Source organism: Gorilla gorilla, chromosome 8 (genome assembly GCF_029281585.2).
Source record: "Gorilla gorilla gorilla isolate KB3781 chromosome 8, NHGRI_mGorGor1-v2.1_pri, whole genome shotgun sequence".
Classification (NCBI taxonomy): Eukaryota; Metazoa; Chordata; class Mammalia; order Primates; family Hominidae; genus Gorilla; species Gorilla gorilla.
In genome coordinates, this window is record NC_073232.2 from 84,790,115 (window position 1) to 84,817,360 (window position 27,246).

Consider the following 27,246-nt stretch of genomic DNA (forward strand, 5'->3'; position numbering starts at 1 on the left):
CATACCCACACTTTCACAGGCTCAGTAACATCCCTTTGTGACAGCCTTTCCTCCCCACTGTGGCATCTCCACTTCTCTCCCAAGTGTTTCTTCCCTTAAACCACTGTCCTGAATCCTCGTCCCAGGGTCTGCTTGTGATTAAATCCAGACTAAAACAGTGTTGAGTGAATGAATAAATAAAACTTTTGAGCTGGGCGCGGTGGCTCACACCTGTAATCCCAGCACTTTGGGAGGCCGAGGTGGGCGGATCACGAGTTCAGGAGATCGAGACCATCCTGGCTAACATGGTGAAACCCCGTCTCTACTAAATAAAGATACAAAAAAAATTAGCCGGGCGTGGTGGTGGGCGCCTGTAGTCCCAGCTACTTGGGAGGCTGAGGCAGGAGAATGGTGTGAACCCAGGAGGCGGAGCTTGCAGTGAGCCGAGATGGCGTCACTGCACTCCAGTGTGGGGGACAGAGCGAGACTCCGTCTCAAAAAAAAAAAAAACTTTTGGAATCAGCGGTGAATAGTGTATGCTGGAAACTTCTGTTGGGGGTAATTTTGCAATTTATGACAAGTCTTCATACCAGGACAGTGCTGGCGTTCCCATCTTTGGAAGGCAGTGTCACTGCTGTCTCTGCCTTTGTATATGTACATACCTGTGACTGCACACACAGTCCCCAAAGAGCAGCCTTTCATGCTCCATGGATCTACATCATGGTATTTGGATTATTATTATTATTATTTTGAGATGGAGTTTTGCTCTTGTTGCCCAGGCTGGAGTGCAACGGCACGATTTCAGCTCACTGCAACCTCCGCCTCCCAGATTCAAGCGATTCTCCTGCCTCAGCCTCCCGAGTAGCTGGGATTACAGGCATGCACCACCACACCTGGCTAATTTTGTAATTTTAGTAGAGATGGGGTTTCACCATGTTGGTCAGGCTGGTCTCAAACTCCTGACCTTGTGATCCCCCTGCCTTGGCCTCCCAAAGTGCTAGGATTACAGGCGTGAGCTGTCACGCCTGGCCTGGTTTATTAAATAGCCATAGATGATTTTTGTAAATTAAAAAAAATTAATTTTGATTTTTTTTTTTGAGACATTCTTGCTCTGTCACCCAGGCTGGAGTGCACTGGCGCGATCTCAGCCCACTGCAACCTCTGCCTCCTGGCTTCAGTCAGTTTTCCCTCAGCCTCCCAAGTAGCTGCGATTACAGGCATGAGCCACCACACCCACCTAATTTCGTAGAGATGGGGTTTCACTATGTATGCCACGCTGGTCTCCAACTCTGGACCTCAAATGATCCGCCCACCTGGGCCTCTCAAAGTGCTGGGATTACAGGCGTGAGCTACCGTGCCCAGCTTAATTTTGAATTTTTTTAATAAAAAAATTTTTTTAGAGACAGGATCTTGCTCTGTCACCCAGGCTGGATGGAGTGCAGTAACATGATCCTTGCAACCTTGAACTCCTGGGTGATTCTCCTGCCTCAGTCTCCTGAGTAGCTGGGACTATAGGTGCATGTCACCATGCCCAGCTATTTTTTTAAATTTTTTACTTTTTGTAAAGACGGGGTCTCACTTTATTGCCCAGGGTATTTTCAAACTCCTGGCCTCAAGTGATCCTCCTGCCTGGCCTCCCAGACTACTAGGATTGCAGGCGTGCACCACTGTGCCCAGCCATGATTTAAGTATTCTCTACATAAGACTGTCAGAAAAGATAATTATGATTACCAGATTAAACATTCCATGTTGGGAAATTCCCTGTTTTCAGGCTGAGGATTGTATAGTTGAGTGGTGATAGATTTAAGCAAAGAGTTTGTGTTAAAATTGCCCTTTCATGTCTGCCTACGCCTGAAAACGTCAGAGTCTAGGAGTTGTGTAAGATTCTGTTTCTAAAGAAGTCAAAACTGGTTTTACTCCTTACAAGCTTTGTGGGCAGCTGCTGCAGAGCAAATGAGCGGGTGGAAGGCCTCCCTTCTGAAGGCCCCAGCCATGGGCCTCTTACAGACAACCTCTGCCTCGCCCACTGGAGGCGCTCTTGGGCTTTCCCTTTCACTACCGCTGCTAGGTATCCACACATTTCTCCAGAGGCACCAGGGCCCAGCCCACACCTGGGGCCTGGAATCTGAGGTACGCCTTGACAGGCTGACAACCTCACCTTCTTAGTTTCTTCTCCCATGACATTTATAATATTTATATTGTGCCTTCCATTTCTTTTATAATGACAATATTATCTAACGATGTTAGTCTTTTTTTAAAAAAAGGAAATGAAGAACTTTACAGTCTCTGCTCATACAAAGGAACAGATACTTTGAAATGAACTGAACAGATACTTTAAAGTGATGGAAACCAACTACAAAATTTTTCTAACTTGCTATATTAAGGTTTCTCAATTTCCACTGTCCTGGCTAATTTAGAGGATGATCTATTATCAGTTTTTATTCCATTTCTGATTTTGTTAGGTGGTATGTTGGTCATTCTGACTTTTTAAGGCAAACAATAAGCTATTTCTCATGTAGCCAATACTGTGGCTAGCAGTCAGCATTCATTCATTGCATGTTGATACTGGTGGACACTGCAGAGAACATTGTTTTCAATAACCCCTTTACACCTCATAATAACCCTATAAGGTACTAATTTTAGCCCTGTTTTATGAATGAAGAAACTAAAACATAAAGGTGTGGAGAAGAACTTACCAAGGTCACAAGGTAATTGGTGGTAGAGTCACACCGAATTTGAACAATGGTCAACCTCAAAGGCCGTGTTCCTAACACTCTCCTGCACCATCTGAGCCTTCTTACCCTTCCGGGTAGGTTTTGCCACCCCTAAAACCTATGTGGGAGCCAAGATTGCTATGCGACATGGCATTGCTATTGTGAGTGCTATGGAAAAAAGCACTCACATGTTACTAGCTTGAAAATGCAGAAGTTAGTATTTTTTGAAACTGACTTTCACGTTTTATTCCTACTTGATTTCTATAGCTTTCTCTGTCTATGGTCTCTTCTCTTCCCAAAATAATTCTTTTTTTTTTTTTTTAAATTTTGTAGCGATGGGGACTCACTTTGTTGCCCTGGCTGGTCTCCAACTCCTGGCTTCGAGTGATTCTCCCACCTCGGCCTCCCAAAGTGCTGAGATTACAGGCATGGAACACAATGCCTGGCACCAAAATAATTCTTAAGGATTTTTACTGCTAATGAAAAACTTACCAGCTGTCTCATTCCTCTCCCTCTTCAGACTCTCAGACCTGTCTGTGTAGATGCGATGGCAGCCGTCCCTGCTCCAGAACACAAACGAGGATGATTTTAGAACAATGCCCTCTTTCCTCCAGCTCTCTTCCTTCCAGGTGGCTCTGTGCTGCGCATTCTCTGCCTCTTCCTGTTCCCACCCTCATTTTCCCCTTTCCTTACTGCATGCCACCTTGTACCTCTATGTTGCTCCACCATTGCTGCCTCTTATTTTTCCCTATCAAAACAATTATGAGGTCATTCTTCTTTTCTGCAGACTGTGTTAGCAGTTTTTGCATCCTCTGCTCATTTCTCTGTTTCCTTGTCTTCCTCTCCACCTCAACCCATGCCGTCAGTGCCGCCCAGATCACAATTGCCTGATCCTTGGTGGGTAGACTGGCTCACCTCTCAGGGCTTTGCTCCTTGGGAGGCTATTCAAGCTCAGCATCACCTGTCTCATATCTGTCTGGGATCCTCAAACCTGACCTTTGTAAATTTCCACTAAAGATTGTAGAGGGGAAAAAAAAACATTTTATCGAATTCCTGCTCTTATAGCCGATTTTAGCTATTAGGAAAACATCCCAAGTTGAACTTTTCTATTCCTAGAATTTCAGATTTCTTTCCTTTTTAAAAATTTTATCTCCTTTTATAGTAGTAAAAATATTTTCCTTTTTTTTTTTTTTTGGAATGGAGGTCTTAAGCTCAGTGTCAAGAATAAAATCATTTTCTTAATTGAGAAAGTGATGACATCTGTTTAATTTATCTCAGGATGTCTTGATTCTGGAACAATTTTGAGAAAGTAAAGTTTAGATCAACTGCAAGTAGGTACTCTAACAGGATGGAAATTTTCCTTTGATGTTCTTTCTAGCCCGTAGCAATAGCCAGTTGCCTGATGTTACTTTGAGCACAGTGGCAAAGCATTGATAATCACTTAGGCAGAACACATTCACATAAAATTTTACCTGCCTTGCACACACACACACACACACACACACACACACAAATTCACCTGGGCAGTAAAATAAATTCTGAGCGTTTTATTTTTCACCTGGCAAAAATGGTTTCTAATGATGGGCAGGTGGATTTTTTTTTTAAAAACTTGGTTGTGGAGCAGGTGTGATGATTTTAGTAATTGAGAGGTAAAACCATTTGTTTCATACATTCAACAAATATTTACTGGAGTGCCTACTACATCCTTGGCACTGTTAGAGGTGTTGGGGATTTAGTGGTGGATACAGGAGACATGGCAGTCACTGAGTAAGTAGGTCGTGCTCCAGGACCTCGTGAAACGGAGATGGGGAAATTGTGGGAACTTGCCACAAATGGGCCTAGCACAGACTAGAAGCCATCTGCCTTCTTCTGAAAAATGACATTAAAACTGAGGTCTGAAAGAGGTTTTGACTTCTTTCTCTGAACTCAAAGGGGAAAAAGGAGTGTTTTGCATCAGTGGGATTTAACCTTTTTTGATATCATCTGTAAGAAGAAATACATCCTACCTTGCAACCTTGTGTACAGGTATGGGCACAGATAGCTAAAATAAACATTTCACAGAACAAGTGATCCTGCCCTTCTCAGTGTGATGGAGTGTGATGTATTTATCGAGCAGCAGCATAGGGTAGTGGCTAAGAACCTAAACTCTAAATTTAGATGTCCTGAGTTCAAATCCCAGCTGTATGCTCACCAGCCTTGTATGTGGGGCCAGTTAATTAACCTCTTTGTGTTTTACTTTTTTCAGTTGTGAAGTGTGGATAATAATGGTACCTGCCTCACAGGGTTGTTTTGAAGCTAATGGGAATTAATAGATACAAAGCATTTTAGAACTCCTCCTGGTACAAAGTAAGTACTTTGTGGGTATTAGCTGCTGCTGTTGATACTAATAGTCTGCAATTCATTTTTTTTAAATGGTAAGTAAGTGCCACTAAATCAATTTCAGGTCTTCAGTGAGTTCCAAAACAAAATTTGAAAAACACCATTTAGATGGTGGAAATCCTCTCGGTTTGCGAGGGTGGGATGAGGAACCTGGAGGCATTGGAGAGGCAGGTGGCCTCTCATAAATGACTCTTGATATGGCTTGACTCTGCTCCTAAAGATAGTGGGTAGCCATTCAAGAGAATAGCTTGATAAAGTTTACAGTGTTTAGAAAATTAAGAGATTCCTCTAACCACAGTGTGTAGAGTGAACTGAAGGGCTAGACCCGAGTGATGTCAGGAACTGTGAGGCAGCTTTTGTAAAAATTGTGGCCAGTGATGGAGGTAGCCGTAGGGACACAGACATATAGATGTATTTCTCAGGTAGACTCTAGGGGACTTGCTTATTTGATTTGATGTTAAAAAAAAAAAAAGAAAGAAAGGAGAAAGAACAATAAGAAAGAATTGCCACAGTTTTAGCCTGGTCAGCTGGGTGGATAGTCACACACCGGCTAGTAAATACTGGAAGAGGATCCTATTTGGAGGACATGTGACATGTTGCGTGTCATAAGCCTGTGATATGTCTACCTGGAGGGAACTGGAGGGTGGAAGAGGGGGAAGGGCTGGTACTGTAGAGATTTGGAAATCAAAGACATGTCAGGTGGTGCTTGCAACCATGGCAGTGTGAGTGTAACAGATGGTCTGGGAAGTGCATATAGAGGGAAGGAATAATAGAAGGTGGCCAGAGAGAGTTCTAAGGCCCCTTTGAATATCACTGGTGCTCAGGGCAGGAATGGGGCGGAGGAAGGAGCTGTTGGTAACTGAGAAGAGGCCACTGCAGAGAGAGGAGGAAAACCAAAAGAGTGCAGTCACTAAAGCCATTAAAGCAAGGATGTGTTTTTAATTAATTAGAATGATGTGGTCAACATTGTTCCTGCTGAGAGGTCAGAAAGTCCTCCTGGTCTTGGCTACATGGAGTGATTAGTCAGTAGGTGTCAACTGGACCTATTTTGAAGGGTTACCCAGCACTCTGTGATATACTTGAATATTTCTATATGATGCAGGTGTGGCTAGCATCTCTGATGCTAATGCTTGTTCAAGTTGAGAACATCGCATATCCCTGTTTTAAGAAGCAGAGTTTTTTTGTGGCACTGTGATACAAACACAAGCACAAAACCCGTGCCAGATTTCCATAGTTTTTGAGCAATAGAAATGACGTTTTAGGTGACATTAGGTGAATCCTAATTGCAGATTCTCACAAAGGATTGTAGCTATTAGGATATAAGGAATTAATTTGTAAGTACTTAACAAAAGTTGCAGGAAAAATAAATTTGGTGATTGACTTTGCTGCCTGTAGGATCACTTCTTACCCTCCATGGTGAGAGACTGTCATTCACTGTCTCTGCCTTTCTCTTGTATGTTGGGAGTTGTCCTGCTGAACACGACCTTCCTAGAGGTATCTGTGGGTTAAGGATCTTCGTGGCATTAGCTACTCTAAATTAGCTGCCTAGTTCCAGTCTTCTCTCATGCTTACAGAACAAGAAAAGTACTTATAGTCAGTAAATTGTTTTGTCAAAGTCCAAGCTTTAAAATTGCCCCCAGCCCTGCCATTTTTTTTTTTTTTTAAACAAGATCTTGCTCTGTCACCCAGGTCGGACAGGCTAGAGTGCAGTAGAGCAAGCATGGCTCCCTGCAGCCTCCTGCCTCAGCCTCCCATGTAGCTGGGACCACAGGCATGCACATTCATTCATTCATTCATTCATTCATTCATTCATTCATTTGTAGAGATGGTTTCTCACTTTGTTATCCAGGGTGGTCTTGAACTCCTGACCTTAAGTGATCCTCCCACCTCTGCCTCCCAGAGTGTTGGGATTACAGGTGTCAGCTACCATGCCTGGCCAAAATTACCCTTTTAGGAAGCTTTTCTTTTCCAATATTGTGACATTTAACCATTATAACACGTAATCAGGAGCCCCCACTATGTACTCGCGTACATTTCCAGACTGTGTTTTCCCAGGGTTTGTTTTTTCCAAGATTCGTGAATGCTTCTATTCCCATGACTTCCAAAAAAATTGTAATATACTATGATTTGCGGATATCTTTGTTTTTCAGGGCAACAGTGTCCATCTTTCATGTCTATCCAAAGGGACATAAAGTCCTTGGTATGTTCAAACTATTAATGTGAACTTTTTATTTGTACGTGCATTTTTAATTTCGTGAGTCATTCTGTGTATGATGTACTCTCCGGTTATTGCATTCGGAAACATTTTAACTGGAATTATTTCTGAAAGTGTATTTCCCAGGAAAGTGTAGACTTATATGTTTTTCCTACTGTGACACAATTTTGATTTTCTTTTATATTTTCAGTAATAAAGTATTATGAACTAATTATTAGTTTTAAAAAGGTAGACCATGTAACCAGTTAGCTATTGTTTGGTAATTTTGGTAATAGTTAGATACCATTACAGTCTTTAAATGGGTTACCACTAAGATTTTATCTTTCTTAATTTTAATGAACAAACAGAAAAATTTATATAGCATTTTTCCTGTGGAACTCCTTTTTCAGAAGGTCCCACATTCAAATTAGTTTTATCCATGCAGGTCTTATTATCTTTTATTCTCAAAGTTCTATGCTTTACTCTTTGGCTACACTCCCGTCTATTTGACAGAATTTCTTTAAACATTATTTATCTTGTAAGACAGACGTTCTCTGAGTCATGAAAGCAACATTTTTATCCAGTTTCCATTTAGTCTGGTCAGCAAAGGGAAAAGACCTCTCCCTTTAGAAGTGTCTTCCACCGTTGTCTATACACACAGCTGGTGGACAGCCGTCTGATTAGAGAGAAAGCTCTTATTAACAGCCAACATAATAGAAAGTGCATGAAGCCATCACCAACTGGAGAGTACCCAAATAGCATCAGAAACAATGAAGAGAAAATGAAAATCAGTTCTGACTCATGGATTGTTGTTTTCCTTTTGTCTTCAGTACTGACAGTCTTTGTCAGCTGGAATAGCAGCCTTGGCCTGAATATCTATTGGTGTTTATTTGCAGTTGTCTCAATTAGTTCTGCTCTTAGCCTTTTGGGAGGCACTGGGCTCCTCCTCGCACTCTTTGGCCACTGTGGGTTGACTTTGAGGGTGCTATCCTGACAAAATCAGTTGTTGGGAACTATAAGACTGAACAAGTTAGGTATTGATCTGAAGATGGGAGCATTTCCAAAGATGTTACAAAGGATGTATTATTTTCTGTCACTGGGAAGCCAAATAGATGAAAGCAGACACTCCTTGCTTGCTTATCTCCATGCCTTGATCTGTAAGAAATTGTCTTGGTTGTAGCACAGACTCAAATACTTGTGGCTTAAACAAGCCAGAGTTTTATTTTCTCTCATTAAGTCTGGGGATTGGAAGTCCAAAGATCATATGGTCGCCTCAGAGTGTTGTCAGCATCACCACCTCCTTTTTATTCAACCATCCTTAATCTGTATTTTATTGTTGTTATCATTTTAAATCATGGTGAAATATACCTAATAATTACCACTGTAGCCATTTTTAAGCCGTTTAGTTCAGCAGCAGTAAGTGTGCTCACGTTGTTGTGCATTCACCACCACCATTAATTTCCAGAACGCCTTTCGTCTTGCGAAACTGAAACTCTGTACCCATCAGCTGCTATCTCCCCAGTTCCCTCTTCCCCCGCCCCTGGAAACCACCACTTTACTTTCTGTCTCTATGAGTTTGACTACTTGAGCTACCTCATATAAGCCGAATCGGTATTTATCTTCTTGCCATTGATTGATTTCACTTAGTATAATGTCCTCAAGGCTCATCCGTGTTGTAGTGTGTGTCAGGATTTCCTTCCTTTTGAAGCTGAGTAGTATTTTATTGTATGTATATACGTCATTTCGTTTATCCATTCCCACGTCGATGCACGCTAGCTGTTGTAATAAGGCTGCTGTGAATGCGAGTGTCTTAACATGCGTTTCTATCCTCAGTGTCACAACTCTCAGGGTTACAACTCTGGCTAAGTCAGCTTCTTTCTCCGGATCTTTTCCAGAAGTGCCACTCATCAGTTTCTGTGAACCAGAAATTAAGGATAACAATGATAATAAAATAGCTCATATTTATTTAGTGTTTTTACGTGCCAACACACAGGGCTGAATAATTCATTTCATCTTCACAGTAAATCTGTGAGGATGGTTACATTTTACCAAAGAGGAAATTGAGGTTTAAAGAGGTTAAATGAGTTGCCCCTCACAGCCAGTTAACAGCATGACGCTAGGAAGAGGCAGAGCTGGAATTTGAACCCAGGATTCTGGCTCCAGAGGCCATGCTCTTAACTACTGTCTTTTATCTTCAGCTCCTGTTTTCAAGGGAAGCTGGGGAATGTAGTTTGATCCCGAATAGGTACATTTCCTCTCCCAGCCACATCAGGGTTTTACTAGTAAGGAGAAAGAAGAGAATGGATGTTGGGTGAGCAGCTTGCAGCACCTGCCTCTCCAGCTCACTGCTCTGAAGCCAGGTGGCCTCGGGCCTCTGAAAGTGCAGCTGCTTTGTAACTCTGGGCTGCTGTCCACCCTTACTTTATTGTGCTGGCCAAGACTAACCACCACTGGCCAGATCATTTTCATTTAACCGAAAAGACACACAACAGACCACAAATGATGGAAAATGCTACCACTGAAATGGTCATGGGCTTCCAAACTGGGGTAGACTAGAGTAGCTACCTGGAAATGATGGAGGAGGAGATGAATGTTTAGACTCTTGTTAGGAAATAATGTCTGTTACATATTCAGTGATGATTTCTGCCAGCAGTGTGCTACGTGTTTTAAAAAATGATTGCATTTTATCTTTGCTATTACTATTTTTTATACAGTAGTTTTATTATAATTTAATAGTGCCAGTTATCACACATCAAATACCCCAAGTCTTTTTGATTTTAGAGTTAAGCTCTTATTTATTTACTTATTTTTTTAGAGACAGGGTCTTGCTTTGTCACTGAGACTGAAGTGCAGTGGCGTGATCATAACTCATCACAGCCTCAAACTCTTGGGCTCAAGCAATCTTCCCACCTAAGCCTCCCGAGTAGCTAGGACGACACGCGTGTGCCACCGTACCCGGCTAATTTTTGCATATTTTCTAGAGACGTGGTCTCACTGTGTTGTCAGGCTGGTCTTGAACTTCTGGGCTCAAGCAGTCCTAAGTGCTGGAATTCCAGTTGTGAGCCACAACGCCCAAGCTGAGTGAGGCTGTTTATCATGGTGTTTTAATGTTGGTTGTAGTGACCTTGGTGTCTTTTTAGTCTTGTGGGTCTTGTTTGTTGGTCAGTTGGTTGGTTTGTTTTTAAGAGATGGTTTTGCTCTTTGCCCAGGCTGTTCTCAAACTCATTTGACCTCAGCCTCCCAAGTAGCTGGGATTATAGGAACATGCCATGGTGCCTAACTCTCTTGTGATTACTTTGAAAATATCCCCCAAAGTATTCTTGTTCTAGCATGTTAGATCTTGTCTTCTGGGACTTAGATGGAATGCTTTGATACTTTTATGTCTGATACTTTCAAGCCCATCCACCATCAGCATGTGCTGATTGTTACTCTGTATTGAGAAATAATCACATCATGCATTTTGGTAGACGTTTAAGAGTCCAAGTTTCATTTCCCACATCCACGTATTTTACAGTCTAGTTAAAGATTCTTACATAGTGATCTTTATAAAGTTTATTTTAATAAAATTTTAGTATAATAAATAATGAGTTGGTCAGGTATGAGCTCATGCTTTTAATCTGAGCACTTTGGGAGGCTGAGACAGGGATTGCTTGAGCCTAGGAGTTTGAGACCAGCCTGGGCAACATAGCAAGACCTTGTCTCTACAAAAAACTTAAAAATTAACTGGGTGTGGTGGTACGTGCCTATAGTCCCAGCTACTCAGGAGGCTGAGGTGGCAGAATTCTTGAACCCAGGAGTTTGATGCTGCAGTGAGCTATGATTGCACCACTGCACTCCAGCCTGGGCAACAGAGCAAGACCCTGTCTCTAGTCCAACATGTTCTTTGTGCAAAGGCTAATAGTTGGGCCATCAATAACTTATTTTAAAATATAATATAGTTTACTTCATGAACTCTTAATGTGTAAATCTAAATGAAGAACCTAGTCATTGAAAGCAGTGGAGGTAAATCAGAGAGAGATGAGTATACTGTAGTAGAGAGAATTTGGGATTTAGACTTTCTAGCCTTCCCTGCCCAACCCAGCTAGCTCAGCCCCATCCTGCCCCACTGCCTCTGGCATTTAAACATATCAGCCTCAGTTTTCCTTCTTTCCGCGTTCTTCACATTTAATTTTAAGAACTAAATGAAAGAATGGGTATGGAAGGCTTTTGAAATTTTAAGGCAGGGTACATCTGTCTGCTCATGTTGTTCACTAAGTTCCTCTTCACAGGGTTTTCTGCCCTTAACTTAATTATGCCTGAATTATTTCCTCAATAGAGTCTCTAAACTCCTTTGCAAAAAAAAGATACATAGGTTATTTCTACCCTCTGAGATTTGTGTACATACTGTCCCCAGTGAAGTGAGTTTTGCTAATACGTCATGAGTATACACACTAGTTTAGACAAGATAGTTTCCACCTGCAGCCAGGGAAAAGCAACATAATGATATCCTGCAAAAGCAGCTCTGACTGGAGGAGACTCAGAAAATGAGACTGAAGGCAATGATGAAGCATTGCCTTCAGTTCCAGGATTCCGTCTTGGATAAACGGGATCTGCTTCCCCCAGAACTTTACCCTTGCTTGTGATGGCCAGTGAGCCCGTCTAGGGACTGAGACCACACAGCAGGCAGTGCAGACGTGACAGTTCTGAGAAGATGGAAATGGGATGAGAGGAATTCCAGGCCAGTGCACAAATCAACAAGTTGTATATTTGGATGCTTGTTGAACTATTTGGTCAAATAAGGAAGAATGTGGTGGTTTGACATTTGCTGAATTTCTTGTCCCTTTTACATGAGCAGCATTCAGACTGGAGCTGAGACAACACATCTCCGTGTTCTGACCCCTTGCTGCTTCACCCACCCCAGGATTTCAGATGGTTTCTTAACCACAGTTGAGTCGTAAATAATATTTAGTGCTGTACATCCTGGTAGAGAGAAACCACAGCACAAAGAGTGAAGGATCTTTTCTGGAAGAGAGCCGTTGACTTTTTTTCTGGTGGCTCGCCATCATTTTCTGTATGTGTTTTTTAATTTTTGAGTTTTTGTGGAGGTGGGGTGTCACTATGTTGCCCATGCTGGTCTTGAACTCCTGTCCTAAGGGATCCTCCCACCCCTGTCTCCCAAAGTGCTAGTATTGCAGGCGTGATCTACCATGCCCAGCTTTCTCTGTGTGTTAAACTCTCCAGGATACAGGCATGCTGCACAGATGGTGACTTTAAACAAATATGTGACCTCTAGTCCCTTTTTCTTCAAAAGGGCATTGTGACACAGGTAGATGGCGGGTGTTTGCCTCTTGACTTGAACCTGCTCCCTCTGTGGGAATCTTTTCTTTCCTGTTCTAAGAATTAGGTTTAGTCTCCAATTCTTAGCAGTTTGTCCACAGAGCCCTTTATTGGGCCTTAAAAACATGTCAGCTCCCTAATGTAGAATCTGAATATGCGAATTAAAGATAAATAAAAAGAAAATCTGCACCTCTTAATTTACTCTGTAGAGAGCATTCGCTAAGAAATGTGAATCAAAAGAAATTGTTTCCTATAATCAACAGAAAAAAGTGCTGACGGACACCTTAACTTTACAGATAACGAGATCTTTAGGGAAGCTTTAATCTTTCAAAGTTTTCAGAAGCTATGCAAAGAGCCTGGGGCTTCCCCACCACCAATCCCAAAACGTTAATGATCACATTATTTGTCTGTCTTTGTGACTTTAGTCTGCTCTATGAACATACAAGGGTAAGAAAATATTTGAAGGTGTTTCAGTTGCTGTAACGTATGTATGTGTATCACTTCCTGTCAGTAGTTGAAACAGAATTTGAATCACAATGCATATTTAATTGAGGGTGGATGTTTATAACTCAAAAAAAGATATCCTTACCTTGTGCATGTGTTTGTACTACCTCATAAGCATTTACAACCTGGATAGCCATTTGATTAGCTAGGCAGATGGCAACCCGAATTATTATCTTTGTTACTGAATACCTCCTGTTGTTTGTCCTCCTAGAGAAAGGTGTGTAGTGAAATATCATTCCACCTTTTCCTTTTTCTTCCTTCAAGTGCCCTTTTAAATGGATGTGTTTTTGTGACTTAGGTCTCATTAGCATTTCTTATGGGGACTGCCTTCAGGGCAGTACCACTTACTAAATTGTTCCCTTGCTTTAGGAAAAGGAAAACCATGGTAACCAGATGTAGGGTATGATTATTTGCCTCTGACCTGGCAAAGTGTTGGGTTTAACAAAAGAAGCTTAATAAAAATGTTCAAATTGACCCTTCTCATCACTTGGGCTGCTTAAAGCTCAATCAATCTCTCATTATTATCAGAGTTATTCGAGCAAAGGCAGCAGTGATAGTATTTTTCATCATCACTCCTTGAGCCAAATGTAATTTGCAATTTGTAGTATTGTATTATGAAACAATAATGCATTAAAATGAACAGCGCAAGAATTAGGAGTATAGTCATACAGAAGGGATCCACAGAAGTAGTTGTGTGAAAGACACTCTCCAAATCATTTTAAGTGGACATGACTGATTTCAATGCCAAATTAAGCATTTAGAAAAATCAGAATTCTGTGCTTTTACTATATTTAAAGTATATATATAGTATGTTTGTATATATTTTATAATAACGTCAATTTAGTTGGGGGAAACAGAAATATAATGTGATTATTATTTGCATTTGGGTATTTGGGGTTATGGGGTTAGTGTGGTTTGATTACCTGGGTAGGTATAATTTGAAAAAAATAAAGTGCATCAAGCCAAGGTATATCTTTTGCAAAGAGGGAATATTTTGCTGCAGAAATTATGTCTTCTCGTCTATCAGCTAGTTGATGTCCAAAAAGCTTCAGCATCATAATTAAGATATGCTTTCAATCATCTTCTTTCATTTTACTAGAATGGCTTTAAGTATAGATTATATATATTATTTCAGTGATTTGTGTATTTATCTTGTGTTTTGAAGGATTACTGTGTTTGCTTTTATTTCTCTTAAATCTTTATATTTGAGTCCCACAGTTTTTTGTTTATTTGTTTGATTTTTAGATCTGTGGAGTTTGTGGTGGTTCTTGTAAAGTCAAAATTGATTTTGTGCTCGGTTCCCTTTGTCCCCCCTATTTCCAATTCCTCATCTGTTGCTTTAATATTTCCTTGTTCCATATGCTTCTAGGATTTCTGAAGTGTCAGGTTACGAGGCATATCAGTGCATCCTTGATTAGCTAACACAGGCTATGCTGGAGTAGGAGTGCACTTATAAGGACATTTAATGGGAGTCCTGAAAGGGATATGTTATTCATTAAGGTTGCATTGCACATTTAAAGATTGTTCTAGCTTGGTTAAGTAGAAGCTGCTTTTTCTTAAAAAAAAAAAAATAATAATAATAATAATAAAGTTACCTCTTTTTCCCAAGATGCCAAGCAATACAAATTTATTTTATTAAATCTAATCAGATTGGCACTGATGAAAAGTACACAATCAAATAATTATTCTCAAGTTTGTGAATTTCCTTTTAAAGAGAACCTCTGCCAAACTGCACCAACTTAAAACAGCATCCTGTCTTACAAAAGCGCTATCAAGTTGTCATGTACCCTTTCTAAGGCTCCTCTCTCATCATTGTTGATTACCAAGATGCTTTTTTGCCTAAATAGGAGCTTTCTGCTTTTCATAATCAACCTCCTCTTCGCTGATTCATCCAGCATTGCCACAATCTACTGCTGAGCAAATCAGTACTCTTTCATGGTAGCGATTTCTTAAAATGACACTAAAATATGTAAGATCCTGTACAGGAAGGACATATTAGAAGTGACTTATTTTCTTTTTCTTTTTCCCATTTGTAAAATGGAGGCTGAGGTACAAAAAATGTGGCCAGAATCCATGAGCATGTCATTACAAATGATAACTGCATGCAGTGAATTCCTTGTTATTTTACCCTCTGAATGGGTTTGGGCAGTTTGACGTGCTTCTGCTGTTGCCTGACAGTATTTGCATATGCCAGCACAGATGATTTTGACATTTGGAGTGTCACTGCATTTAGAAGGGTTGGCAGCATCCTGTGAATGGGTATGTGGGCAGTTTTTCTGATCCTTTGCAATGATTAGGAGCAGTTCCTGACCTTGCCTTCAAATCCCTGGCCTTCCGAGATAAGTTCTATTCAGGAACAATGTCCTTTGGACCTAATTTCCACCGGCAATGCAAGATTTACTCATTGATTGATGGTGGAGAGGGTAGCCTCGCTCTGTTGCCCAAGCTGGTCTCTAATCCCTGGCTTCAAGTGATCCTCCTGCCTTGGCCTCGCAAAGTGTTGGGATTACAGGCATGAGCCAGTGCACCCAGTTCTATCTCATGTATTTAAACATAGATTTATTAACCAGCTACTTTCAGTGTGAGAGCACAGAGTCACTATCTTCGGTTCCTAAAGCTTACGAGGTGTCTGGCTGTGGTAAAAAGTGTCTTGGGTATGAATTCTAGCTTTGCTACTCACTCACTATATGACCTGACAAATCCTTCAAGCCCCTGTGCTTGCTGAGGTTTCCCCTAAGCATGAGGATGATAACACCTGTCTTGCATGCTGGTTGTGGGAATCAATGAGATAAAAGCACATAATAAGAATTCAATAAATTCTAGCTAAGTGTAATTAAATAATCAAAAGAACATTCAACAAGTGCATAATTATGTCTCACTTAGGAATTACAAAGTGAACTTCATAGGTCTTGGAATTTCATTTTCTCTTAGGCGTATCCAAGTTCAGACCAATTAAGACCTTTTAAACTAGCTACAAGCTGAACTGAACCCTTGTCCTAGCTTGCAGTGGGATTTTTAATCTTCTTTGATTTTCAGAAACATGTGGACATACATCTTCAGTGCATATGGACAAGAGTGTAGTAGGACAATCTACAAAGATATATGGCTAGATTTTTTTTCCTTTGAATAAAATCTAGAGCAATTACCTATTAGGACTTTAAGCAAAAATAAGTTTGTTATTGTGTTAGAGACCAGGGTAATTGGTTGAGGGAAGTTAGTTCTGCACCAAGAATGTGGAAAAAGCACGAGAATCAATTAAAAGTTTCCCAGAGAAACTTGGATCAAAAACCGTTTAGGTGATGTATGACTCAGAGGAATAGAGGAATGATATGAAAAGTTCATGGGTTTGTTTTGATTTGAGTGAATAATGTGCTCTGGACTATGCAGAGAACTGGATTGAGACACAGGAATGACACAGGACAGGGTATGTGCTTTTGCTGTACAGGATCTTGAGGCCAGCTCATTGGGCAGCTGGTATCTCTCAAGGATCTTTAGGACAAATGACAGCATTACCACAGCTGGCCATGGTCAAAGACAGGTTATGCAATGGCTGTACAAACACATGGTCTTCAAAAACAACAGGAAAGTTCCAGAAAGAAAAAATGAATTCCTGAAGAAAAGGACAGAATGGATCATGTGATAGTGCAAATATGTAGAAATGAGGGTCAGACACAAGGCAGAATACTGAACTAGTGACTATATTGACCACTCCAGGGCAGGAGTTGGGCATTTGCAGAGGATATGTGGCTTCTGGTAGTTGACATTGAACTCATATTTGATTCATTTTAAATTCTCTTCCCCAGCCAAGCAGTATCACATAACCTACAAATTTTTTTGGGTAAATAGACATGCGGTGTAGCAAAGACTTCTTAGACATGAAGACCTAGGTAATTAGCAGTGAGAAATAACAGATTTCTAGGTGACATTTCAGTGGGGTGTTTTGAAGAAAAACTTATTTTAAAGACTATTGCTAAACCTTACAAGATAATTGGTTCCGGATATTCTGTTCATCTATTTTTAAATATGGCAGCAGATTTTTAAGACTTTTTTTAAAACACTGTATCATGTTTCAAAGTATGGTATTGGGAAAAACACATTCATTACAAAATTAATTGTATTTTTATTTATCGCAGGATGCTATGCATTATTATTCCGTGTAATTTTTTTCCAAAGACCTCTAATTTTGGTAGCAGCAGAAATATTACTATTTAAATAGCAAAATATTTCAATAGTATTCATACTGCAGAGAATTATGTTGCTTTGCTGAAAACCCAAATGATGGTTTTAATAGCACGGAAACTTGCCAGTAGTTACTTTTCAATGACATTTATTTCATTATAAAAACAATAGAATTTGTTGCCATCCTTTGTTGTCATTTTGTTTGCTTTTTGCTTTCCCCATTCATCCTCAAGTTCAGGTTTTGTCCATCATTGTTGACTGTAATGGTACATATGGCTGATCTGGCAGACAGCAGTGATCTCATTTGTAACGCATTATTGTAAAACCCATTTAGCAGATTAGTTTGAGATTACGTTAGCTGAATGAAGACATTGCTGTGTCCTTTATGAAGAAAGCCATACATTTAAGACATGTTACAATCAATTCTGCTCTGAATAAGACAGGGTTAGCTCACTGCATCTTTCTGTGAAGGAGTTTCTGGTGGAGTGTGGCATTTTTAAAAGTGTACCTTCACTCCTAATGCAGCACTACCTCTAAGCAACTAAGCAATTTTTCATTTATCTCAACATTTTAAAGGTATTTTCTTTTTATCCCTCTACTTTTTATTATTATTATTATTAAGATCTGGCCAGATGCAGTGGCTCACGCCTGTAGTCCCAGCACTTTGGGAGTCTGGTGCGGGTGGATCTCTTGAGGCCAGGAGTTTGAGACCAGCCTGGCCAACATGGCGAAACCCCGCCTCTACTAAAAATGCAAAAATTAGCCAGGTGTGGTGGCGCACGACTGTAGTCCTAGCTCCTTGGGAGGCTGAGGCAGGAGAATCACTTGAACCTGGGAGGCGGAGGTTGCAGTAAGCTGAGATCGCGCCACTGCACTCTAGCCTGGGCAACAGAGCAAGCCTATGTCCCCCAACACCCTGCCCCCAAAAAAAGACCCGCAGGGACAATGTGGGAAACCGCATCTCTACCAACAAAAATACAAAAATTAGCTGAGCATGGTAGGTACCATGCACCTGTAGTCCCAGCTACTCAGGAGGCTGAGGTGGGAAGAAGGCATGAGCCCAGGTGGTTGCAGTGAGCTGAGATTGGATTGCACCACTGCACTCCAGCCGGGGTGACAGAGTGAGACCCTGTCTCCAAAAAAGAAGGTCGTTCTTCTATTTTAATATGACTTAAGGCATGACTAGCAAATTCTTCCTGAGGTTCCAGTGTAGGTGGCCACTTTACCTTTCAGCCTGACACCTGCTGGGTAGTAAAGTTTTCTCTTTGAACGTTTGTGTGAGTCAGAGCAGACTGCAAAACTCTGATTCTGTGCTGAGAATGGGTTTGGTCCTGGAGCAACCATTAGCACAGTATTTCTTCAGCTATGCTGTTTCTTGGAAGGTGGCTCATCTGACATTCATCCATGGCTTTTAAAAGATAACATACAAATAATTGATATCTTCCAGGTTTTTGAGCATTTTGCTATTAAGTGATTGTCTTCATAGGTTGATTGCCGATTTCAGCTGTGAAACTGTCTTTGCGAGTATATGTATAGGTGAAATTTTTCAATGACTCCCTCCCCTTTTCAGGAATTAAGCAACTATAAATTAGGAAGTACAGTAATATTGGCTATTAGGGTGAATATGGGTATAGATACTTTTTTTTCTTTTTTACATTTTAGAATGGCTGGTGTATTTTTTATTTACAGTTGATTTCATTTGTCAAAATATTACAGCTGTGAGTGATCCAATTTTGCCCCAATTATAAAGTAATATGCTGTGATTTTATAGTATACCTTAAAGAAATCACATAATTTATTAACTAAAGCAATTACTAAAAGAAATGTCCAATTCTGACCTATAAACGTTTTACATATGGTTTCTTTAATTTTCATACTTTAATCTTGAATCTGTATTCTTTTTTTGAGACAAGGTCTTACTCTGTCACCCAGGCTGGAGTGCAGTGGCACAATCATGGATCACTGCAGCCTCCATCTCCTGGGCTCAAGCAGTCCTTACACATCAGCCCCTTGAGTAGCTGAGACTACAGGCGTGTACCACCACGCCCAGCTAATTTTTGTACTGTTAGTAGAGACGGGGTTTCATCATGTTGACCAGGCTGGTCTTGAACTCCTGACCTTAAGTGATCTGTCCACGGCAACCTCCCAAAATGCTGGGATTACAGGCATGAGCCACTGCACCTGGCCAAATCTATACTCTTAAAAAAGGAAAGTGCGTTATAACAGTTTGGTAATACATTTACAAATAATAAAATAGTTATTCCAGTGATTAGGGGGTGGTCTAGGAAACTAATTAATATTTTAATACCAAACACAGTGGGAAAATATGCAATCCTTAAGTATGAATCAGGAATCTACTCTTTAAAAAATGTCATACGTACTTAAGAGAAAAAGATGAAGGTTGATTGACTGAGTTCATATATATATATGAGACTGTGTGGGCAAACTGAAACCTTAACAATGTAGGACCAATACCATTTTCTACAAAGATTTTAACATAGCTAATTAACTCAACATTAGGTTTTGGCTGAAAATATCTTCACTGTTTTAAAACATGCAAAATCAACCAATCTAAATCTTTCCTCACCATTACTAAAGGAGCATATGTACACTATTTCTTAAAGACTAAACTGTACCTTTTGGTACAGATAGTGAATAGATTGTTCTCTGTGTCACAGCATGGTATTTCTCAATTATGGTGCAGAGTTGTATTTCTATCATTTGGGATGTAGGAATGTGAGCCAGCACAATGTCTTAAAAAATCAGTAAGTCAACATGGCAACGTTGTATCATTTGAAAGATTTGTGAACAGAAACACTAAATGGTTCAAATGGTTTATCTTCGGAATACCTCATTATAAGTAAAATGATGTATTAAAATTTGAACTTATACTTTTCTGGAAGTTAGGATTTGTACATTTTATACTTTGAGATGCCTCAGTGTTGCAGAACTTCCAGGACGAAGTGAATGCCCTGGCTTTAAATGCTGTCTGCTGACACTCAGATTAATCCATCCAGCCCTATGCTGTCCCTTGAATTTTTGCTGTTATGACATCTTCACCCCCAAGTCCTCCAAACCTTTTCCTTCCCTGGCCATGTATATCTTGCTGGACGGTAACTCCTTTCTTCCAGTTGCTTGGCTAAAACCCTGGAATCATCAGTGACTCTCTTTCCCTAATGCCCATGATCAGCAAATTTTATTGGTGCTGCTGTGAAAATATGTCCAGAAACTAAGCACTTCTCTCACTATCCTCCATTACCAGCTGGTTCATCACCATAGCCTCCTGACCATTCTCCCTGGTTTCAGCTTTTCACCTGCAGTTCTTCACATGCATCCAGGGTCGTTAAAATGTCACCAGTGCTGCTCCTCTGTTCAGTGGCTTTTCATGTCATCTCAGTAAAATCCAAAATCCATGTGGTCTGCCCCCTGATGCTGCTCTTCTTCATTTCCTGCTGCCTTCTCTTTTTCTCTCCCATTCTAGCCCTATCACTGGAATAGGCAAGAATGGCCCTTGCCATTCCTCAAAGACACTCGGCCTGTGTCTCAGGGCCTTGGCACTTGCCTGCTCCTCTGCCTTGCTGACTCATGCCAATGTGGCTGGCTCCCTCTAGCTCAGATCTCTGCTCACATGTCGACTTAGGAGAGAGGCCATCATCCTCCCCATCACTCCTGCTCTCCTTACTCTGCTTTGCTTTCCCCCTTAGCACTGTGCACTCTGATGTGTTATATGCTAATTCGTTACCTGAGTATAAGCAGTAGAAGCTCTATGGCAGTTGAAATGACCTAATGTGCTCTGTTTACTGTTTATAGCCTGGGTGTCCCAAATAAGCCCTGACTGCATGGTAGATGCTCAGTACATTTTTGTCTGATGAATGAGTGTGAAGTTTTAGTTGTTCACTTCTCCTGAGATGTATCAGTTTTTAATATTTTTTCATTTATTCATTCATTCTGTAAAGCCCATCATTATGCGTAATTCTGAGGCATTATTGATATATTGACAAAAATAGTGCAAAGTCTTTTATTTTGAATGTTTTGTATTTATTAGTTTTAAATGCATAGCGTGTATTTTATACCTTGTGAAATGTGGTCAGATTCTGGATTTCAGTTCTGGAGAATTTTCCATTTTTCCTTTTTGCAACTGCAGTGATCAAAAATTTAATTTTAAGAATAGATTTGCTTTATAAAGTTAATTTACAGTCAGTTTTTGATTACTATATAATAATATATGTAATTTTTAAAGTAGTGGTGGTGGTGTTTTACCTTTTTTCTGTTTTAACATTTTAAGAATACTTTCCTTTCCATATTTAGAGACCCCTTTCAAATATAGTGTTACTTTAATCAACAGATGAGATATGTCCACATATACTTTAACTCATATGTAGACAAGTATTGGAAATCAGATTTGTATTAATAAAAAAATCAATGCTATCAACCAAGCCATTAATAGAAATAATTTTTTCTCTTTTGTGTCAACTTTGGGACCCTTTTCTCCTCTCTGTTTCTTTCTTTCTTTTTTTTTTTTGAAACAAGGTCTCCCTCTTTTTCCCAGGCTGGAGCACAGTGGCACAATCACGGTTCACACAGCTTCGAACTCCCAGGCTCAAGCCATCCTTCTGCCTCAGCCTCTGGAGTAGCTGGGATTACAGGTGCACACCACCACACCTGGCTGATTGTTTTGGTATTTAGTAGAGACGAGGTCTCGCTATGTTGCCCAGGCTGGTCTTGAGCTCCTGAGCTCAAGCAGTCCTTCTGCCTCAGCCTCCCAAAGCCTCAGCCTCCCAAAGTGCTAGAATTACAGGCGTGAAACACTGGGCCTGACCCTCTTTTTTGATATGAAATTGTCACAGTAAGCCAGATTCCTGTTATTCTTCAGAAAGAAATACTTAATATACTTTAATTATTTCTGAATGCTTAGTTGTGTGACTGTCTATAAAATATTTCTTTTTTGAAACATCTGGTGACCAGTGCATTACAGACAAAGATTGCTTATGGATATAGAGTGCATGCATTCCAGGCAATATGGTCTTTTATAGAGAAAAATAACAGAGCAGGGAAAGGAATTGATACCAAGTTTGAGTATCAAACTGGGATATTTTGGATGCCAGAAGAGAATAATGTTAGTGTTTTCTTAAAGAGCTCAGCACCCATCTGCAGAAGCTTGTGTGGACTGTTTTTCAATAATGGGTTTGTTCCGTGTGTTTGTTTTTGATCAGATGTGGATTTATAAGTCATAGATGCCACATTCAGCAATTGCTTTTTATCACGTTTAGGAGAGTATTTGATGAGAATACCTTAAACCTTTCAATTTAATTAAAGTGCAGTGTAAATTATCCGTTGTACTTTAAACCTTGCAAACATGGCCTTTGTCAGTTTTTAAACTATGATGAATGTTTCCAATAAGCCTGGCTGTGAAAATAAAGAGTAGTTGTTTATGGAAAGATTATTAACTAGATGATTGTGGATTATCATTCTTTAGTCCTAAGAAAAACCCACTCCAATGCAGATCTTTCTTCCTCTAGCATCTAAAGTATTCAGCACTTAGTCCTACAGATGTATTAATTGTTTAATAAGGATAAACCACAACTCTTGTTGTTTGTTTTTGTTTTGCTAAAGGAAAAACTGCTATTGAGATCATTTCCCTCAAGAGTTTTCTCTGGGAAGTTCTAATTAAAAATGAATAAAATGATCTGATTCAAAATACTAGTCCTGACCCAAACTACTGACTGCAGAAGACACCTGGTCCCTGTTTTGAAGAAGCTAACATTCATTTCATTGGGTATATGTCATTACCACAAACAAAAGAAAGCTCATTTTGTATATATTGACAAGTTAGAATTTTTTGTTATTAACAGGTTTGGCAAACATCGAAAAGATGACAAGATTGAGAAAACGGGTAAAATAAAAATACAGGAATCCTTTACATCAGAAGAGGAGAGGATACGAATGAAGCAGGAGCAGGAGAGGTAGACTTCAGTTACTTGATTAAACCTCCTTAGAAAGAGGTTCTTTTTTTTTTCTTTCTACTTTCTTCTTTTTTAATGTAAAGATTTTACATTTAATTACTCTTTATATTTCCTGTATCAACCCAAATATTGATGGTTGTGGGTGAATATATTATAAAGAGAGATTTAAAAAAAAACTTATATGTATTTGTGACATCAAAGTGGATTTTAATTGCTTTAGTTAAGATCTTTTGCATAGGAAATAGAACAGCATATTAGATGAATAAATAAACATTAATACTGAATTTATGATTTTTTAAAATAACACAAAAAGTACTTAAAATCCTGCCTAACTGATATATGGATATTTAGTATATTATAATAATTTTAAAGAAATACTCTTCTGGAAATAAAACTCCGAATTTTTATATCACATTTTAAATATAATAAGAATTCAGGAGGCTGTTATTCATTATGTTGTTTTTCTTTCAAACCTGACACTTATTTCTTGATTCTCCTTCTATTTTACCATCTTCACATTTTGTGACATTTTCCACTTAAGTTTTCCATGTCTTCCGGAAAGATTGTTACCTATTGTTGAATCATTTCCATGTTGAGAACTTAAAGACCAATGAAAGGAATGAAAAGAGTTACTCTAAGCAGGCACTCGAAAACTGTTTTTCTAAGTGATTAGAATTTTTCTCATTATAATTCCAGGGGGTGAGAAAGCCATCTCACACTTTCGTTATTAGAGTTTACAGGTTCACAGTGAGCTTCTCTCTGTCATCACATTTCATTTTCTGAGCAGCCACAGCAAGAGGTACTATGCCTGTTTTACTCTGAATAATCTGGGATTTCAGTGAGTTTCTGGTACCTTGATGAAGGCTATAATGCTAAGTACTGGCCATAGCTGACTGTAGCCCAGCATCTTTAAGATTAAGCCCAGTATTCCTACCATAATTCTAAAGCTAGGATGCTTTTACTCTAATACTTAATGAATGAAATAACTAAAAATAGTATCCTACAACAGTTTTATTTAAAAGAGATTAGTGTTTGGGTATTTTTTCATTCATCCTTCTAATACCTCTGAGGTTTTTCTTGAATAGAATGGTTACTCTGAGTCTCTGTAGCTTTTCAGGGTAGAAAATGTATGTGGGAAAAAATATGGATTTTAAATTTATGAAGCAAGACGGCTGGTTCTTCCTCAATTTTTATTTTTAAAAAATCATTTCACCTTGCTTTGTAGGACTCTTTCTAATCCTCATCAATTTTGGGATTCCCAAACTTATTAGTAAACTCACTATTTTTGGGTTTGGGTGCATAGTGTTCCTTAGTGTGTGTGCCATAGCATTTAGTGACTCAGAAGTATAAACTTCTATCCTAGAAGAGTTTCTTCTCCCTAAAGGAGGAGACTATACCAGGTAAATGTGTGAACTCAGATTCATCCACAGGCAAATATGTAATTTACTTAGAGAGTAATCTGAGCAACAGAAACATTATACCTCCCCTATATCTTGATACCTGCCACAGGGGATAGATAGCTTCATTAATCCTGTACTATTTTTCATCTTCTAAATATTTCTTCCTTGCAGTTTAAGGTGACTGCTCTGTTTCCATGCCGAATTCTATCAACATTTTCCAAAATACTTTTATGATGCTTAGTCAAATATTTCCAGCCGAACAATGATTTTTACATAATGGTTTCATTTGTATTATTAATTTGCCTAAGGCACAGTTCACTTCTCAGTTTTGCTTTTAATTTCCATCTCTGTACCTCTAATGATGCAATACTTCTGGGAACTAGGTTGATCACAATGAATTTACAATGTACAGGAGGCCCAAAATAAAAATCTTTCAGGGTCAAGGAATAAGTGAATGGTCCATTAAAAAATCAATTAGGCTTATAATTTAAGAAAATTAGTATACTTTGACTTTGTATCTCAATAACAACTTTTTGCAAGTATGTTTTATTTAAACTTATGGATTTTGTAATAGAGCAAGTGAATGCAAGAAACGGACTGAACTGGGAAGTGGAGTAGGTTTGGCACTTGTATTTTAATAGGGCAAACATTCTTCCATATGTCGTTCTTTCTGTTCTGTCTGTGGTATTGGCAGTGTTTTTTTTTTGAGAATGGAAACTGCAGCTTCCTTGAAAAAATTTTGACTGGAGTAATCAATAAAAATAAATAAACCACTACTTATATTCTCCTTACAACCTTTCCCTCACTGCTGACTAGTAGTGAAATATCTCTCGGGATATTATTTACCACTGTAGCTATTTGAATTCCAAAAATTATTTTAGCTAATTCCATATAAAAATAGAAAACCCAACATTCCCCCATGAGTTATGATTGTCCACAAACCAGAACTTTTTTTGCCTATGTACATCTGTGAATCCTGAATATTGCTCAAGATATAAATATTGAAAAACGAAAAGGGCTATGAATATAATTTTAAATGTTTTTTCTTCAATGTTAAGATCTATTTAGATGGTGACAATAAACTAGATTGTTCTGAGCAGGGTCCAAGATTAAGTTTGACTTCATTCTTGCTAACTTCCTTCCCTTTCTGTCACTTGCTACCAACACTGTGAGGTTGGGTCTTAAGTAAATGCCATTCATGTGGGAGAAATGGACTAGGAAGATCACTGTATGGATCTGTGCTCTGCTCTACTAGCCCTGCCCTGCCTCAGACTAGAGCCTCCATGAGAGTATGGTCTTCTTGAGAAGCGGGGAGTCTGGGCATGATGCCAAGGGGGAAGTTAACAGGTTTTCTGACATGCTATTTTTGACTTCTCATTCTGGAGCACTGAACCTAGGTACCCTATATTTTCAGAGATGCTGTTGGCTACATTGGAGACAGACTGAGAAACTAAGCAAAAATGTGAATTCTGTGCTTCGTACCTCTGACTTGTGTTTCAGGCATGCCTAGGGACAGCGCCTCTACTGGCTCATGTCCACCACATGAAAGGTTTAGGCTCCAAACTCAAAACAGAACATGTTCCAATTAAGTGATCTACGTAACTTCAGGTCTACTTAGCCTCCCATACAAAGCCCAGTGATAGATTTCTCTGTTGACCAAGCATCACAAATAACATGTTGGCTTTCTGTTGTTTTTGCTCCAGTGATACCTCTGTGTATTTTTAAATGGTAGTATATACACTGTGTGGTACAGGATTGCCCAGTGTTCAGCAGCAGAGAATGTGTTCTATTTACAAGTATGTTTGAGAAACACTTGTTTAAACCAGTATATGCGTATTTTTCTACTCTGTTATTTCTCAAAATTCTACCAAGTTCATGTGCATTATGAGTCACCAAGATAGGAACAGAGAGTCACCATTCTCCAAACTTATTTCTTCTCAAAACATCCTCTCAATCCCTCACTTTTTGCTTTTCCTGGAATGCTGACATCCCACAACATTCTGAGTCACTGGGGAAATACCAAGGGCAAGTAAAGACCGTTGACTCCTGGTTCAGCGGTGTTCAGCTTACTCCTCCAACTGGCTGTAGAAACTGGAGTTGATTGTTTTCCAGAACTGCGAGCAAGTTTAAAGCAGTGTTGTAACCTGTCTCTACTTTCTGGCTTCTGTTTTGTGGACTTATGAAAGTGCGTGCTTACCACTGCTCCTCCTTTTTCAGTTTTCTCTTTCCCACCTTTCTCACTTGTTTAAAAAATGTACCTTTTTAAGCTCTAGTTCTAAGTTTATTCTAATACTAAAAACTACAGAAAATTTTGGGAGAACCCCATAAAATTACAATCAGAAAACACAAATTTATCTGTATTAACACACTGTTAACATACTGTTCTGTGCCATTCTAATCATTTTTTTTCCTATAAAGTACACATTTTCCACACCTATGTACTTTTAAGAAGTTGACATCTATTTTCATTTTTATTTATTTTGCATTTTTATGCATTCTTAGAAAATCATATTAAATGTTTTCTGGATCACGGTCAGGTCTCTGTGAACAGACAAATGGGAAAGAGGGACAGAAAGAAGGAAAGATGTTCTGAAACATGAAATATTAGCTATGATATC

The 27,246-nt window shown here is 39.4% G+C and overlaps 1 protein-coding gene across 39 annotated transcripts in view; it reads left to right on the forward strand.

Annotated features, from left to right (window-relative positions):
• The window catches only part of PARD3 (par-3 family cell polarity regulator), a 705,875-nt gene that overhangs the window by 508,356 nt on the left and 170,273 nt on the right, over positions 1 to 27,246 (forward strand). For 28 of the 39 annotated variants that reach the window (XM_055352954.2, XM_055352955.2, XM_031015292.3 and 25 more), the window contains one exon: positions 23,118 to 23,228. The exons of the other annotated variants lie outside the window; for them this stretch is intronic. In XM_055352954.2, coding sequence (XP_055208929.1) covers positions 23,118 to 23,228 — 111 coding nt within the window. The remainder of the gene's footprint in view (positions 1 to 23,117; positions 23,229 to 27,246) is intronic. 39 annotated transcript variants of the gene reach the window in all.